This window comes from Ochotona princeps, chromosome 10 (genome assembly GCF_030435755.1).
Source record: "Ochotona princeps isolate mOchPri1 chromosome 10, mOchPri1.hap1, whole genome shotgun sequence".
Lineage (NCBI taxonomy): Eukaryota > Metazoa > Chordata > Mammalia > Lagomorpha > Ochotonidae > Ochotona > Ochotona princeps.
Window position 1 is genome coordinate 68,328,836 of NC_080841.1, and position 18,218 is coordinate 68,347,053.

Genomic DNA, 18,218 nt, shown 5'->3' on the forward strand with positions numbered 1-18,218 from the left:
AGGACATAGTCACACCAGCCCTATAATTGACATCCCAGAATACTTGACAGTGATATTGGTGTGTGGAAATCTCAAAGGTACATTCAAACAATTTAAAATTTTATCTTTTTAAAAAATCTGTTTATTTTCATTAGAAAGGCAAATTTACAGAGAGGAGAGAAAGAGAAGAGAGAAAGATCTTTCACCCACTGGTTTGTTCCCCCAAAGAGCTGCACACACTGGAAATTGAGCCCATCTGAAAGCAGGAGCCAGGAATTTATTCCAGGTTTCCCACGTGGGTGCAGGGGTCCAAGGCTTTGGGCCATCCTCTGCTGCTTTCCCAGGCCACAAGCAGGAGTCTGGATTGGAAGTGGAACAACCAGTACACCAAACTGGCACCTGTGTGGGATGACAGTGCTTGCAGGTGGAAGATTAGTTAGTTGAACTGGTATGACCTCCCCTAAAAGTTTAGACCTTAAAAAACTCACTGTACTTTAAGTAGAACCTAAAATTTGCCACATCAAGTTAGTAGGTACTAAACTCCAAACAGTTAAGAACTATACAGAAGTGTACAGAAAATAAAATTGTATAAATTACTGGTGATAAGGATTTATTTCAATCAAGCTTAATAATTTTACTATATGCCAGTTTGTTATAGCAGAATCCATGTAATGGTCTAATGAAAATGTTGCTTTTAACTATATGTATAGAACATTTTGTGAAGCTTTAAAGTCATAATTACATGAAGTCTATAATTATAAACTGAAAGTCCATCTAGCATAAAACAACCGAAATCCTTAGTTATTGGACTGTGAAGTGAAACAACATAAGCTTGTCATTGTTTGCAAGAATAATAAATGCACAGAACAGAAAAAGTGGAGTCCTGGTGCTTATAGATTGGGGCAGGAATATATTAAAATATAGAAGATAATAGAAATAATCTTACAGTTTTCTGGCTTATATAAAACTATTAATAAATATCAATATTTAGTTCAGAAACTATCTTATTCAGTATCTTTAAGTGTAAATATAATATACTTATGGGATGTAATTATAATTAAACCATTAATGTTGTGACCATTTGGGAAGTAAATTATTAGATGAAAAATCTTTCTACGTGTGTCACTACTCCAAATAAATAAAAAATAAATAAATATTTCTTAAAAATCACATTACATGTTGGAATGCCTTAGTCAGCTGTGCTAGTGTGTCCTAAAAGATAGCGGATAATAGCTGAAGTGCTTTGGGCCCCCTATGGTGTCCATTTGGAGTACTGACTCCTGGATTCAGCCTGGGTCCAGCCCTGGCTGTTGCAGACATTTGACTAGTGAACCAGTGGATGGAAAATCAGTCTTTTTCTCTCTCACCCTGTTTTTTAAAATGATCAAAAGATAAACTTTTCAAAGGAAAAGACTGATGGTCCGAAAATGCTTTTGATTATGTCAGTTACATTTATCAGTATTTACTAAATTCAAACTGAAAAATTCTAGACATTTGTTGATTTTAACAGTGAAGTCACTAGGTGTTAACACAAATAATATTTTGTGAGAAAAATATTTCCAAAAAACTAGAGAATAACATTGCTTTACATTTTTGATAAAACTCTTTAATGTCTTGGATAATAGAAGGCAGTCAATCTTGTATCTCCTGCATGCAAGTCTGTTGCAATGTAGTTGTACCCTCATCATCAGTGGAGATGCATTCCAGGACTCCTAGGGAAAATCTGAAATCTCACAACAAACCCTTGATGTATTGAAGTTTTTTTTTTGTTTGTTTGTTTGTTTTTTTTTTGCCCACTATTTGTTCCTACTGTAGATTTCCTGCACTTGTTACGTCAAGAAATGACCAGCACCATTACTCTGCTGTGGGGCCACTGTCAAGTAAAAACGGGATCATTTTACTCACGCATTCTGATAACAAAATAATTGACCTGATAGCCCAAAGATGATACCAGATGGCTAGCCAATAGCTAGACAGTGTAAGAGCTGGACAGAGAGATGGCTGATGACCTGGAACAGACAGCCATCGACAGTACAGGATTTCATCACTCATGTTCTGCTGTTTGAAATGTGTGGATTACTTACTTCTAAAATTTTTCACTTGATATTTTTGGACCCCAGCTGTGCATGAGTCAGGGTCGCCGAAGCCTTGGAGAACAAACTGACAAATAATAGGAACCTGAAGTCTATCACCTGTGGCTGAAGTGTATGTATTAAAAACCTAGCCTCACATAGGTATGTAGTTGTAATTAGCCATTTCAGATCACTGTGAGTATTTGATTACTACACCAGAATTAATCAAGTGGCAGTTTCTTAAGATTTAGTTGTAGTGTGGCATATGAAGCTGTATTGATAATTTTAGTAGTTTGTTATTGTGGATTAAACTTCCTTCTCTCTTGCACTTTGTGATTTATACTCACTCATAAGTTAATCAGAGCTCACATTTGTCATTTGAAATATATTCACTGAGTTATATAGACCCTCCAAATATTGACATATTTCATTTTCCCATATCAAAAAAATTAACAATGACAGAAGGGTCTGGAGTTGATATGCTTTGAATCTCCAGTGGTAGTTAATATGTTTTCAGAAAAGTTTTGTTTTACATATCAAAGCTCAAATTTTATCATGGGAAACAAATTTGGCTATTTGCTGTCCTTGAAGTTGTAGGTTTACATAGTTGATTTTAGAGAACATGTCGGCCAAGTGGTATGACCATTGTTGGCTGGTTGGTTGGTTGGTCATTCTTTCCATTTAAGTTGATGAGCCATAAAGAAAGCAACTGGCACAGGGGCAACTCTAAACAGTTGCAGCAGTGTTTTCCCACAAGTCAACTCTGATATCTAATGCAAGTCTTTTCTGTGCACATCTTATTTTGTTATCAAAAGAATGGATACTAAAGAATCAAAGTAGTTTTACTAGTTCACCAAGGACAAACAAACTGAGGCTTATGAGGGTACAGTTTACTGCCACCGTCTTGATACGTGCTGAAGCACCTGTGTGCCACCATTGCCTTTGTATCACCATGAAGGGTAGAGAAGAGTTACCATAAAAATGGTTTTGACCTTGCTGGTTAGACTTTAACAGGAAAAAAAGGTAATTTTTTTTTTTTTTTTTTTTTTTTTTTTGCTGCTTAAAGTAACTGGGAGAAGGCTCTGAGATAGTGAGTGTGATGTGCATGCATCGTTTATTCATGTTACTTTTGAAGTCATTCATTGAATCAGTATCTATTGAGTGCCTACTTTGCATAAATCACTTTGGTGTTGAGAAATGGGAAATAGAAAGCCTTGAGAGTGATGATTAGGCCAGTAAGAACCCCCACTCTCCCCACATGAGAGCACCTACTGTGTGCTAGGCACCCTGTCTATCTGCATCAGTGTCATTTTCATGTGAACCTTAAAGAGGTAGTAAGTTTTACAAAACACTCACTGTGTTTTATGGCTAACTCACAGTTTTTGTGTAACTAAGGCAAGTCACTTCTTCGGGTTTTAGTTTTCTTAAGAGTAAAAGATGGAACTGAAACTTATCTTCAGATCATTTTCAGGTTTAAAGTTAATTTGTCTAAAATAGATTTCACTATGTGTCCTCAGTACTCCACAATTTATTTGGAAACTATAAAAATGATCACCAAAACATTAACATGAAGTTTTAAAAACTTGATATCCTTCTCACTTTAACGTTCAATGCTGTAGTACACTTATTTTCTCAGTACTTAGCCCTTCGCTGACTATTATCAGAACAGTGCAGATGTGGCCATAATGAAAGTGTGGGTGGGTTGTGGCCACACGTGCAGATAGAGAAGGTGACAGAGGAGTGTGAAGGTTAGGGAAAGTGAGGAAGGGCAATACTGAAGCAGCAGTGGTTCCGTTTGGAAATTCAAGCATCTTGCGTGCCTTTAGTAGACCCTTCTGATGCTTGCAGTCGAGACTAATGGAGTAAAAGATCATGGCCTTGCCCTCATGGAGTTTAGGTTTTGGTAGGGGAGTGTGGGAGGTACAAGAATGCCCTTTCAAGGACATCCCTGTCCTAATGTCTAGGCCTCTGCATATGTTAAAGTGCCTGCAAAGGAGAATTAAAGTAGCAGAAGAATTAAGGTTCCTTAATCAGATAACTTTGAAATGAGGAGTTTGTTTTGGGGTTATCCAGTTTGGCCCAATATAGCAATCTTTAAAATGAAAGGCAGAATTCTTTTGAAGAAGGGTCGGTGTTGGAATGCTGTAAAAAAGTTTAAACCCACTGTTGATTAAATCTGTGAGAGATGTTCCAAGGGATGCCACCAGGTTGAATAAGTTGGAAAAGGCAAGAAAAACATTCTCCCTAGAACCTCCAGAACAGCTCTGCTATCACCTCAAATTTAGCCCAATGAAATTGTTAGATGTTTAACGTTAAGTTTTGCTTTTAAGCCTCTGAAGGTGTAAGTCCATTTACTGTAGCAACAATAAAAAAACTAGTAAAAAGAAAATAACACGGAGAGGAAACGAGTAAGTAACCACACAGACTCATTACAGATGGTGGTGGATGTCTTGAAGGACAGCAACAGCATGAAGCAAGCTTTGAGACTGTGTAGACTGGAGTAGAGGCACAAGGAAAAGAGCCAACCATGCACAGTTGGAGCAATACTTTAGGTAGCAGAAAAAAAAGTTACAGTCACTTAGAAGAGTAGAAAAATGTTTTTCATTTACTGAAACAGAGAGATTTTCTGTAAGATTGTGGAGAAGGTAAAGACCCCAATGTACAGGCCATCACAGAACAATAAAAACCGTTGCAGGGTTGCAGAGAGGTCAGTGATTTAGGTTTGCTTTTATGTTTTTTCACAAACCTCACTGGCCATGTATGGTAAAGGGAGACAAGGGAAACAGTGATGTGGTTGTTGCACTAGTATAGAGTTAGTAGTTTGAAATAGAGCAGTGACGATGAAGATGGAGGGATATACCCACCAAGACTGCTGATGATGAATTGGAGATTAATTCTGAGAAAGGGCTAGCAATTTGACCCCAGAGAAGAGCAAATGGCAAACGGGTGGTGGGGCATGAAAATGCATCTGAGCAACAGACTATGCTGAGCCAAGAAAGCAAGAAGTAAGGGTGACGGGGTAACGGGAGCCACAATGTCTGCCTTAGGAGATCCTTATCTGCCAGGCCTAGGTGTTCGGGATTTACAGTGTATGCGATGGAGACGCAGCAGAAATCAAGGGCATAAGCAGAGATAGAGATCGAGATAGATGTGTGTATGTCCTTCATTCTCATTTTGAGGCAAAGAAGACTAGCAAGGATATTTTTTACTAGCTTTGATTGTCAAATGTTCAGCAAGATGGTATTTGATGCTTCTCAATGAAATGTTCCATAATTCACTGGGAGCCTGGCTGCTTGTGGTCCTTCTGTCTGTTGATGAGATGTCTGCATTGGTGGGTCCCAGCCTCAGCTTGCTCTGGAGAAGCAGGGTAGAAGCTTAGAGCAGAGTGTGGCCATGGCTGGAGTCCTGGCTGCAATACTAACTGATCGGTGAGGTCTGAAGCTTCTTTAAGTCTCCTTTTCCTTGTTTATGAAATGACAGTAGTAACTCCTTAAGTGTCTTGGCTAAGGATGAACCAGTTCGGTGTACAGAAAGCACTGGCTGCTAAATGAGCAGTTCGTGGGTCAGGGTCGGAGCAAGGTATAAAACACGAAGGGCAGAGACTGATTTAACTTTTATTTTTAACAGTAGTATAAATTTGATAGGTCATGATTTCCTTAAAGTAATTTCAGTTGAAAGTCTTCTGTTTATTTCTATAAATGATGTTAAATTTGCTCTGTGTGTATGTTTCCAAGAATGTCCTCCTCTTTCACCACTGAAGTCCTTTTATATGTTGAAATAAAATTTATAAGAAAGACTGTGGTTGGTTCACAATATCTTCTGGTCTGTTGGATATTTATTATCTGGAATACATTGTGTGCAAGCATGGTTACACTCCTGCTGCTTCTCAGGTAAAAGGTTTGGAATTCTTTAATATATAATTCAAACTTATTTAACAACGCCATATTTCAAATCAAAAAGAAAATAATCAGAAGTTTAGCTCTGCAGCCTGTTAGTGAAACATAAAAGAGATGTTAGAAACAATTAGATAGGGATTCCAATGGTATTTTTCTGCATCATTTTAAATTTATTATCCAATTATCTACCCTCAGTATCTCTCTTGTATGTTATTCACATTTTGTAAGAACTATCAGTCTTAATGCCGTCCTTTGGCTCCTTTACAGAGACCTATTCTAATTAGACAACTCAAAATCTTGTCACATGTTGTGGTGTTCAGATGGCCTCAGTAAAACTAAATGCTCTTTAGCAATAAAATGTCTGTAATGCTTCCTTAAGAAGTCAAGATTCCAAACCAGATTTTAGTAGTATGACCCTAACTTTTCCATGTCTATATAAGAAGGAGCGAGAGGCACTAGAAAATTCCTTTGCTGGGCCCAGCGCCGTGGCCTAGGGGCTAAAGTCCTCACCTTGAACTCCCCGGATCCCATTTGGGCACCAGTTCTAATCCCAGCAGCCCCACTTCCCATCCAGCTCCCTGCTTGTGGCCTGGGTAAGCAGTTGAGGACGGCCCAGTGCCTTGGGACCCTGCACTCGTGTGGGAGACCCGGAAGAGGTTCCGGGTTCCCAGCTTCTGATTGGCGCAGCACCGGCCATTGCGGTCACTTGGGGAGTGAGTCATCGGATCGAAGATCTTCCTCTCTGTCTCTCCTCCTCTCTGTATATCTGACTTTGTAATAAAATAAACAAATCTTTAAAAAAAGAAAGAAAATTCCTTTGCCAAGAAACTCTGGTGTCATTCTATTGAGATTTGGTTTTAAGTGAAGCTTCCAATGAGGACTCTGGTGTGGGCCAGTGTACTGTTCCCATTTCCCTGGACCCAAGGTGGGTATGCTGGTCACATGAGTTCATGGCCCTTTACTCCCCACTGCTGGGAGTGTTGGTTCTTCCTGTGACCAGCATGTGCATATCATAGTCTAAAGGACCTGAAGAGAGCCCAGTAAAATGAATTCCAAGGAATTCATATTCTCTTCCTTGATCTTATTTTTCACAACCATTCCACAAACTCATCAATGAGACTTAGAAACAATCAGGGAGAAAAAGCGTCTTTTGAGATTGGGTGACTGACAAAATAGTTCTTAATCTTTTTCTGTAAAATGAGAAAAGCGGTTACTCCAGTGGCAGAAACCAAAGAAGCATGTGATTGTGTGTGTGGGTGTAGCTGTGCTGTTGGCACCTGCTAGGGGTTATCAGTTGCCTCTGACAAGGGGAAGTGCGTGTTGTCCATGCAGCCTTAGTCCTAGATGCCTGCGTAGGCAGTGGCAGCTTGATTCTGCACTGGCAGGAGGTGACTGGTCTTCACCTCTTGCCAAGCAGTGCCTTCACTGTTCTGCATAACCTCACACTTTCCATCCCTGTGCATAGCAAAGGTGGTTGCCACCTATGCTTTCTAAGAGACTACTGCTGTTTCCCATATTAGAAGCAGAACTGCTTGTTTTCCAGCCACAACATAAATTGTTTCATTGTAGAATTCTCAAGATGTGCACTGACAGCATAATGTCTCTCACCTTAAATGTCATTTTAACTTCATTTTTTAAAATTTCATTCCTGGCTATCCTGATTAATTATACCTCCATGCCACTATAATCAAAAGTCAAGTAGCATAAAAATATTGGAGAAGAAAATGCTTTCCCTGGTTCCAATTAAGTTTTTTTTGAAGTTTTCCACTGGCAGCATTTAGTTGTTAGATATTATTTCACATCTTCTTTGAATCTTTATGATTTACCTTTCAAATTTTCAAATAGTATAGAAGACATGAAGTATAAAAAAATTGAGTTACTCTTTCTTTACTGTATTTCCTCATCTATATGCTCTTCTAGATGTTTTCTGTTTATATTCAGTAACTTGAAGATGTATACAGTGTTGGATATACCAACTTTCCTGTGACAACAGGATCAAGCTATTTTGGCAACTTCTCTGTAACTTCCTTTTGATTCAACTTTCCATGAACTTTTTGAAGTGTTCTCATATTCTTAGGATATGGTTCTTATTTTCCTTCATGGGTATATAAGAACTCTCTTGGAAACATGGGAATTAGCCATTAGTCACATATGTTTACCATAGCATGACATTTTCCTTTTAATCTGGAATTTTTTCTGTATATAGTTATGGATTTTATGTTATACTTATGGTAGTCTTTTTATTCCAAAATTTGCCTGTGTTTCTCCTAATACTTTAATGAAAGTTATTCTTTCAGTAATTATTCTTCTAATTCATTAGTGAAAAGTTAAAATCTTTCACTCATGTTTGGTGAGAGTTGTGAGCTGGGAATCTGGATTTATATTTTCACATTCATTTTTGCTAAATAATTCATCTTTCCACTGCTGTTTTACAAGACCATTGTATGGAGATCTATTTCTGAAAGATGTTCAGACGCATTGATTGCCTGCCTGCTTCTGTAACAGCATATATCTGCCTCTGTTTCAGTGGCTTTGAGTTGTGTCCTATTGTCTGACATGGAATAGTCCTTGCTTTCCTACCACCACCATTGCTGTTCCTTTTCCAAATCTTCCTAATATTTGCATTTTTATTTTCCCAGATTATATCAGCAAGATGTATTGAGCACCTTGGCAGTTTTGTATATAGAATTATTTTCCCCATAATGACATCCATATTAGGGATATTATTATTATTATTATCATTATTATTATTGTTATTATTATTTTAGTCCTGTCTGACAGCCAGGGAGTCAGAGACCTGAGAGTAAGTCACGTGACGAGGAGAAGGCGGCACTGCAGTAGAAAAGCTGACTTTAACTGAGCAGTCAGAGTCTAGGCTGTTTTCTCTGTGTAAACTTTAGAATCCCTTAGTCTGAGTCATCTAGATTTAGAATCCAAAACTCCATCTTTATTTGTCCATTGATTTTTACTGAATTTTCCAGAATGTTATAGTACCATCTGCAAATAACTTTTTCTCTCATCTTTCCAATATTTAACTTTTTCTTTTTTATAATCAGCTTATTTAGAACATTGCATAGCAGTGATGATAGTGTCTTTAACTTACAGAAACTCCAATAGATAATAATTTACCATCATACTGACTTTGCTTTTGTGAAAATATAGGTGTCAGCAAGGAATGGTGAGATTTTTTTCAAATGTCTCTGTCTATAGAATTAATTATTTATCATTTACTATATTGTTATAATCAATTCTTTCATACATGTCCTCATGGTGAATAATAGTTGCTTTATTTTCATGTATTTAATATTTTTAATTTTTGAACTTAATTTTTATTCAAAATGCAGAGAGAGGCACACATAGGACAACAGCCTTCCATCTGTTGGCTCATTCCCCAGATACCTTCCAGGGCTGGACTTGAAACCAGGAGCTGGCAATTCTATCCAGATCTGATCTGTCATGGAGATGGCAAGGGCCCGAGCACTTCAGTATCACTTTTGCCTCTTAGGATGTATATTAGCAAGAAGCTGGGATCAGAAGGGAGGAGATGGTATTCAAACCAGATGATCCAATGAGAGATGTGGGTTATGCCGAACACCAGTCCCCATATATTTACTATCTTGTTTAAGACTTTTGCATCAGTGATGAATAGACTGAGCTGGCGTGTGGGGCCCTGGCAGTGTGTGCTTTTTCTCAGATCTTAGTTGATCAATATTATACTAACTTCGCAGAAGGAATCTTGATTCTTTGTATTCTAATCTCTTCAAAAGTATCAGAATCTTCAGTCCTTTGAGGATCTGAAGAAATTCACCCAGGAAAACATCTGGCAGTTCTTGAATGGTTGAACTGTTTCACAACTTCCAAGATGGATTCCATGATTTGTCTGTCTGACACTTTACTGTTCCTTCTCTAACTTTGAAAGTTCATTTACATTTCCCCAGGATCAATTTTCATCTAGATCTGTACTATTTGCCTAGATTTGTGAAAAATAAAGTGTCTCAATTTTAATATGTTTGTAATTACTTTAATACCATGTATATTTTAGTATTAAATGTTTGCACTTCTTAGTTTTCTCCAGAACTAAGTATGCTGGTAATTAATTATACATGCTGCCTCTACTTTCTGACTCAGTAGTTTCTGCTTTTGTATTTTTAATTCTGTACTCATAAACTTTTGTTTCTATCATGCTTCCTAAGTAATATTCCAGATAAATTGCAAAGCATCAGTTTATAAAACATATTTTGCCTGTGAAAGAAACACTAATCATTGATAACTCTGTAAGTTGTTTTAGTCCAAAAACACAGAGAAGAGTCACACATTTCTGAGGGTGAATCATGTTTAATCTAGTAAGGACTTGGCTCTTTTAACTGTTTCCATTTCTGTGAGTTGTACTAAAGCCAGCTGAAATTAGCCCACGGAAGAATGGGAGTTTGGGTAAGACAGGAAGGAAAGGAGGAGGACTCTTACTCTTGCTGGGGCACATTGATGAGAGGTTAGGAGAAATGCCCAAGACATAGTCCTGCGAGTCCTTAGTAAATCCCATGCACAGAGAGACAGGAAAGCAAGCATTTGGAACTTGGGCTCCGTGGCAGTGGCAGCCGTATTTCCTGCCCTGGCCTCTCCGTTTTCATTCTATTAACAGTTCGTGGCTGAAGACATTAACAGCTACCAGTCCTTTGGCAGGAATAAAGTTCACCATCATTCTGCTTTAAAAATTACTTTGAAAACACCGAAAGATTTTATGATTGTTGTTCAGTTTTAATGGGTGCTCTAAGACAAATTTTACAAGGAGAGGGATTACAATCCCCCCCCTCAATTTGCTAAACCATTACCATTTATTGAAACCTAGTACATTCATAGCATTTGGGTATCCTAGAGCCATGGTAATTGCTGATTTTAAAAGAAGTTAAATTGAAATTAGTTAATACACATGTAGCATTATTATACCACTCATCTCTTACATTGAATGCATATATTATATGCCACATCTATTATTTAGAGATTGTAAATTCATGTTATCTGTCATATTAAAAACAGATTACACATATCTACATCATAGGCTGAGTATATGACTTGCGGACAGCATAAACTCCTCTGTGCTGGAGTAATGTACCTAGAAGTTCACTCTGACCCAGTGAATTTTCAGATGACCTCTCCTTTCTATTTTAAGTTTTTTATGGGATCTGTTTGCAGATTTTGTTTTCATTTTCCTGAATTAGCTGCAATTCTTAAATGCTTATATCTTCACTGAGAAAGAAAAGAAGGATAAAGCTGTATTCAGTTCAGCAAGTAATTCTGTACAGTGCAGAGGGCAAGGTGTTAGTGAGTCTATTCAGGATTTTTATATATGCACACACATATAGTATGTATCACGGTCCTGTGTGTAGAGAGAGAGATTATTTTGTCCCTACTAAACTTATAGAGTAGTTACGAGCTATATTTGTGTTACTTTCAACATAATGTCAACATGGAAAAATGTGATGCTGCTTAACAAATTTGAAAACCGTTGCTCAGAGACACAACTGAAAGTACGTGTGTGCATTTCTGGATATTTCTACTATTATGCCAGTACACTGACATTTGGGGAGTGAGCGTGTGTTCCATAGGGGCACAAGACGCCCGTAGTTGAGCACATGTCAGTGGCATGCTGCAGATACATCCCCATCCTGAAAAGCCTTCATGTGCCTGAAGATACAGAAGCCTGGCCATGCCCTGTGGCTTCCATCGCAGCTGGACTGAGGGCCTCCTCACAGCGACTTCTCCCGTTCTTCTTTCACCCAGCTTTCACCTGTTGTGTCACTTAAATTTGCAGTGAGCCAACATAGTGACATTCTGTATTCATTAATCATTTAACAACTGAATTTGAAACTATTGATTTCTTGAACCTTATTTGTCAAATTATTTTATTATGTTTATACATTACCTAAGAAATAATTCAGGTACTCACATGAGACCTTAGTATAATTAATATGATACTTCTTGCAGTCAAATGTGGAAAATAATATATGAACATCTCAAAGTTTAATTTACTATAGTGACAATTCTATAGTACACTGTTGTTTCATCGTGAGAGTCTAAGAGTTAAAATTCTACAGTTGTTTGAAAAATGTCCTGAAAACTTACCACTTGAAGAAAGTGGTAAGTTAAGTATGGAGTGCCAGAGCCCAGACTAAACTAGACACAAAAATTTAACAATATCATTAATGTAACCATTTCTCAATACCCTTCATACATAATAAAAAGTGTGGGTTGTGAGTTCAGTTCTATACTTGGATTCCAGCTTACAATTTAATAACTGTATAACCACAGATAGGTTTCTCTGTACTTCTGCAGATATAATAGTACGCACTTCTTAGGATTCACCGTAAAGATTCAGGAAAATGGTAATGATGATGACAATACTTCTTTTTTAAGTTTCCTTGTTATTTTCCATGATCAAGTTTTGTAGATATAGGGATTTTCTCCTCCCTTCATCATCCCCTCTCCCATTTTTCCCTCCTAAATTCTTCCCCCATATTACAGTAGTATAGTGCCTTAGGAACGGTTACAGATTTAACATTCTACTATTTAAGCGTATCATGGCATTGTGGGTACAGGCAATGGTAGAAAATCTAGCATCGAATTGTCAAGGTGTATGTGACAGTTTTATTAGGAGTCTTCCTTTCATTTGGGAGTAGAGATGCATACTGCACTAACCTAATCACAGTACGTTTTTTAAATCACAACTATCTATGCCCTGGGTATACTTACATTTCATTAAATATTGGCAAATAATCCCCCCCAAAAAACTACCACCAAGAAGTCAGTATGCACCTGATAACACTGAGATGACAGTAAGAACCCACTCAATGTATTCCCATTTCTATTTTTTAAAAGATCTATTTTTTTATTATTATAAAGACAGAGAAAAAGATCTTCCATCCGCTGGTTCTCTCCCCAAGTGGCTGATCCGAAGCTAGGAGCCAGCAACTTCTGGGTCTTCCACTTGGGTACAGGGTCCCAAGGCTTTGGGCCATCATTGACTGCTTTCCCAGGCCACATGCAGGGAACTGTATGGAAAGTGGTGCAGGTGGGACACACACCAGTGCCAATATGGGATTCCAGTACATACAAGGCAAGGAATGTAGCCACTAGGCTGCTACACTGGGCCCTCCCATTTCTATTAAAATCGATACTAAAATTGCATAGTATAACTTGTACTTTAACATTTTTTTTTACCTATATAGCTTCTTTAATCCTTCTTCCTTGCTATTTCACTGATATAATTAAAAGCTCAACAATAATTGTTCACCCATGATCATTAAAAAAATACCTCAGACTTTAGATAAACTATATTTTCTCATGGTTTTTAGACAAATACCGTAGAGATATGGAAATGGGCCAAGGTAACTGACATTGTCATGGGCTGCTAGAATTTAAAGGCTATATTAGTTTCTTCTCTAAGAGATGGAGATCTTTAAAAAATATGTACTTCTGTTGATCCATAAGCAAAAGCAAAGATCCAGAAACACAAGGAAATTTCCATATTATGGCAGTTACAAACATTAATACAGGTTTTACTACTTTTTCCCTCAGCTAAGTGACTGAAGCAAAAAAAAAAAAAAAAAAAAAACAGTGAAAAACTTTAGGAAATTGTTATTGATTTTTTTTTCAATTTTTACTAATAAAATATTGCTGTTCACATACTTTTGTAGTTTCATGTCACACACCAAAATGCTTTCTGGAAAGCTGACGTGATAGCTATAAAATATATGTAGGCTGCATGTTGATTATTTGCCTTACAATGGCAGCTTATGCTGGGCAATGAGAAAATGAGTTATATCTGAGTTCCTGAAAAGTAGTCTTGAGGAGCACTTTGGGCTATGAGGCAGGAGAACCCCTGGCAGCCCAGGTGAGAGAAAACCTGGTAAAAACCCTGAAGAATATAAACATGTGAAGCCTAAAGCATGCATGAGGGTGCTTCAGAAGGTTCCTGGGAAATGGGATGGTAAGATAGGTTCCTTCCGGTGCCATATTTTTGAAATCCTTTTTTTCCTAATGCACATTTTCTATGAACTTGAACAGCTTTTATGTACCTAGATTTAAAAGGTGTTTTGCTCCAAAATATACTTTGCTTTAAATTCCATATGCCATTAACCTTTTGAAGCATTCTTGTATATTTTGCTAAACGTTTATTTGTTTGAAAGGCAGAATGTTGGCAAGGGAGGGAGGGAGAGAGAGAAGAAGAAGAGAGGAAAACAGGGAAGGAGATAAAGAGAGAGAGAAAATGAATAGGAATGAGTCTTCCATCTGCTAGTTCATTGCCCAAATGACCACAATGCCCAATTCTGAGCCTGGCCAAAGCAAAGAGTCAAGAACTCCATTCATATCTCAAACTGGGTGGCTGGGGCCCACATACGTAGACTGTCTTCTGCTGTTTTCGCAGGTGCATTAGCAGGGACTAGATAGCAAGTGGAGCAGCTGGGACTCAAACCAGTTCTCATCTAGGATACCAACATTGCGGGCTGTGGCTCTAGTTGCTATGCCACAATTACAGCCCCACACCCACCCTAACCCTTGTATGTCATAAAGATTGATTTCCAGGATGTTTTTAGTTGTAAAATCGCTCTATACTTAAGTGTTTGGATATGCTATCTGGGGTTGGCCAAACAACCTGTAACTAACAAAATTGATTATAATAACACTAAACAATAGTATTACTTCATTAAGAGTTTAAAATGTCACCAGTGTGACCATGGATAGCTTAGAAACACTGATACCTTCCTACCCAAGATGGCAGTTGTCTCTGCATGAAGTTTCACTGTGCCCAGGTATGATTAGAGTATGATGATCTTTATGTGGTAGCCAGAACTTTGATAGTGTGGACTTCCTGGGTCCTCAGTAAATGCTAGTCATAGTCTAATTTCAATCATAATCTAATTTCAGCTTATATATGTGACAACTTTGAATGAGTATAGCGAGTTAAAAAGTAGGTTATTAATATGTAAACTTGAAAGTTAAGAATATTGTGCATGGGGACTCGCAAGATGGCCGACATAGGAAGATGGATGTGAGGGAGCTCACAGACAGAGAGGGATAGAACGCGACAAAAGCGTAAGTGGAGCAGCATAGACCTGCAGGGAGAGGAGCGTGAAGTTACCAGGACAGTGTGGAGCCAAAAAAATCCACAAAATTCGGAAGAGCAACCAGGAAAACAAACGAGACAAGGCAGGGAAGACGGTGTTCCGCTCCAGACCTGCTGAGTCACAGCCGCTGGGAGCCGCGCCGGGAGCCGCGCCGGGAGCCGCGCCGGGAGCCGCACCGGGAGCCGCGCCGGGAGCCGCGCCGGGAGCCGCGCCGGGAGCCGCGCTGGGAGCCGCCCCTGCAGCCGCACGAGACACAGCAGCCACAGAAACCTCCGGCAGCCGCCATACCCGCCACAGACCCTGACCCGCCGCAGCCGCCAGGAGCAGCACCCACGGCGAAAGTCCTCACCAGAGGCAGAGGCAGACTGCAAGAACTTGAGGTTTGAGGGAGCTGGGTAGGGGCAGCAGTGGGTCGGAGGCTCCGGGAGTTAACTCTCCAGCGGCAGGCACAGACCCTGAACATCCTTGGTACTCATCTCCCCACCCCTCCACCCGCCCCCCCCCCCCCCCGGGCGACTCCAGCCTCTGGGGACACAAGGCAAGTGCCTTAAAACTGCCAAAACTGTCTTGGAGTTGACGCACAGCGGTCCTGTGCGCTGAGGAGAAAGGCAGAAGGCACACTGAATACTCCCCCGTGCCTTGCAGACTGGCACACAGCTAGGCGGTACTGATCCACAGGAACCCACACCTCTGGACTGTGCGGACCCGGGTGTGCCTCTGGGCTGGGCGGTCCTGTGCAAGCGCTGGGGCGGTCCCCTGCACTCGGGTGGGCGGTCCCGTGCTGCTGGGGTGGGCGCTTCTAGAGAGCATCTGGAACAACCCACGCCCTACAGTCCTGTGCTTGGAAAACACACCAGGAGGGCACTGCGGACCCGCGTGCAGGAGGCGTTCCCAAAGAGCGCCTGGAACCTCCACGCCCTGCAGTCCCTGACACTGGGGACACACTGAGAAAGCACCTAGAATCCTCTGTGCCCTGTGTTCCTGCGCAAAGGGGGCGCACACAGAGTGCCTTCATTCCCCCACGTCCTGTGGTCTCATACGTGTAGGGGACAAGCTGAGAGTGCGCTTTGAGTCTGCTGGGCCTTGGAAGTGGCGCCCTGTGGTCCAGTGTACTGGAGACGCACCAAAAGTGCCTTGAAAATTCCCGCACCCTGCTACTCCACGCCTGCACGCTCGGATCTCTACAGGATAGCGCTTGGAGACCCCTCAGCAAGCTGGTGCCTGGGTCTCTCAAAAACAAACACTAGACTAGGGTGAGAATCCAACAACACCTTGGGCCACAAATATGGGAAGAAATAAGAGAGTTAGTGACGTAGACACAGCTTGCTCCGCCCCAAAAAGCCACCATAAAGCTTGGTCAATCGCAGAGATTACAGATGAAGAAATTGAAGACGTCTCTGATAAGGAGTTCAGAAAAATAATTATAAAACTCTTCAGAGACAATGAAAAGCGATGGGACGAGCTCAAAGATTTTAAAAACCACATAGTCACAGAAACAAAATCGCTCAAAAACGAGATCCTAGACTTGAAGAACAAAGTTGAGAGCTTAGGCAACAGAATTACAGCAGCAGAAGACAGGATATCCGACTTGGAAGATTCCCAGAATGAAAACAGGCAGATTATTAACCAACTAGAGTCACAACTACACAAGGCAACCAAGACGATCCAAGAGATGAACGACAACATCAAGAAGTCAAATATCAGAATAATGGGGCTCCCAGAAGGAGTGGAAAGAGAGACAGGCATACAACCAGTACTTGAGGAAATTATGCAGGAGAACTTCCAAAATACCTGGAACATGAACCCAATCCAAATTCAGGAAGGCCAGAGGACTCCCCACAGGGTGGACCCAAAACGATCCTCCCCAAGACACGTGGTAATCAAGCTACCCTCCAATGAATACAAAGAAAGAATCCTAAGGTTAGCACGAACCAAAGAGAAGCTTACATTTAGGGGCAGGACCATCAGAATCACTGCCGACTTCTCAGAACAGACGCTCCAGGCAAGAAGGGAGTGGAACAAAATCTTTCAAGTACTGAAAGAGAACAACTGTCAACCAAGAATACTCTACCCAGCAAAGATTTCATTTGTATACGAGAACGAAACTAGATACTTCCACAGCAAAGAGAAATTAGAAGAATATGCCAACACAAAACCAACTCTACAAAATCTCCTTAGAAATGCGCTACTCCCAGAGAAAAAGGAAGCAAGCCATAAGCAAGGATGGCAATCAGGGAGATCTCAATAAAGTCCATCCACAGAAACGACAATCAATTACCAACAACCTCAAAAACACAGGCATATGTCACGGCAAAATTATAATTTCTCAATATTAACCCTCAATACAAATGGCTTAAATTCATCACTCAAAAGGCACCGATTAGCAGACTGGGTTAAAAATCAGGACCCAACTATATGCTGCTTGCAAGAAACACATCTAACCAGAAGGAACTTCAGGAAACTTAAAGTGAAAGGGTGGAAACAAATATTCCATGCCAATGGACGAGAAAAAAAGGCTGGTGTGGCAGTCCTATTCTCAGATGATACGGACTTCAAAGTAACAAATGTCAAAAAGGATAGGGAAGGGCGCTACATCTTCTTGAAAGGGAGGATCCAACAAGAACCAATCGCCATTCTTAACATTTATGCTCCTAGCCCGGATGCACCCAGCTACGTGAAACAACTACTTTTGGACTTAAAGGGAGACATAGATGAACATACGATAATTCTGGGAGACCTGAACACCCCACTAACACCAATAGATAGATCAACGCAGCAAAAGCTCAACAGAGAAACCACAGATCTCACACACACAATAGAACAACTGGACCTAGTAGACGTCTATAGAATATTTCATCCTAAGGCCACAGACTACACCTTCTTCTCAGCAGTGCATGGCACCTTCTCCAGGATAGACCACATAATAGGACACAAAGCAAGTTTAACTAATTACAAAAATATCAGAATCGTACCATGTACCTTCTCAGACCATCACGGAGTGAAACTGGAAATCAACAACTCAAAATGTCCCAGGAAACATGTAAACTCCTGGAGGCTGAACAATATGCTATTAAACGAACAATGGGTTAGAGAAGAAATTAAAGACGAGATCAAAAAATTTATGGAAATCAACGAAAACCCAGATACAA

The 18,218-nt window shown here is 39.9% G+C and overlaps 1 protein-coding gene across 4 annotated transcripts in view; it reads left to right on the plus strand.

Moving 5' to 3' along the window:
• The window catches only part of ZEB1 (zinc finger E-box binding homeobox 1), a 175,598-nt gene that overhangs the window by 90,745 nt on the left and 66,635 nt on the right, over nucleotides 1-18,218 (plus strand). For 3 of the 4 annotated variants that reach the window (XM_058669566.1, XM_058669567.1, XM_058669569.1), the window contains exon 1: nucleotides 14,543-14,754. The exons of the other annotated variant lie outside the window; for it this stretch is intronic. In XM_058669566.1, the coding sequence (XP_058525549.1) occupies nucleotides 14,679-14,754 (76 nt within the window). In that variant the 5' untranslated portion in view covers nucleotides 14,543-14,678. Of the gene's footprint in view, nucleotides 1-14,542; nucleotides 14,755-18,218 lie in introns of those variants that run through there. 4 annotated transcript variants of the gene reach the window in all.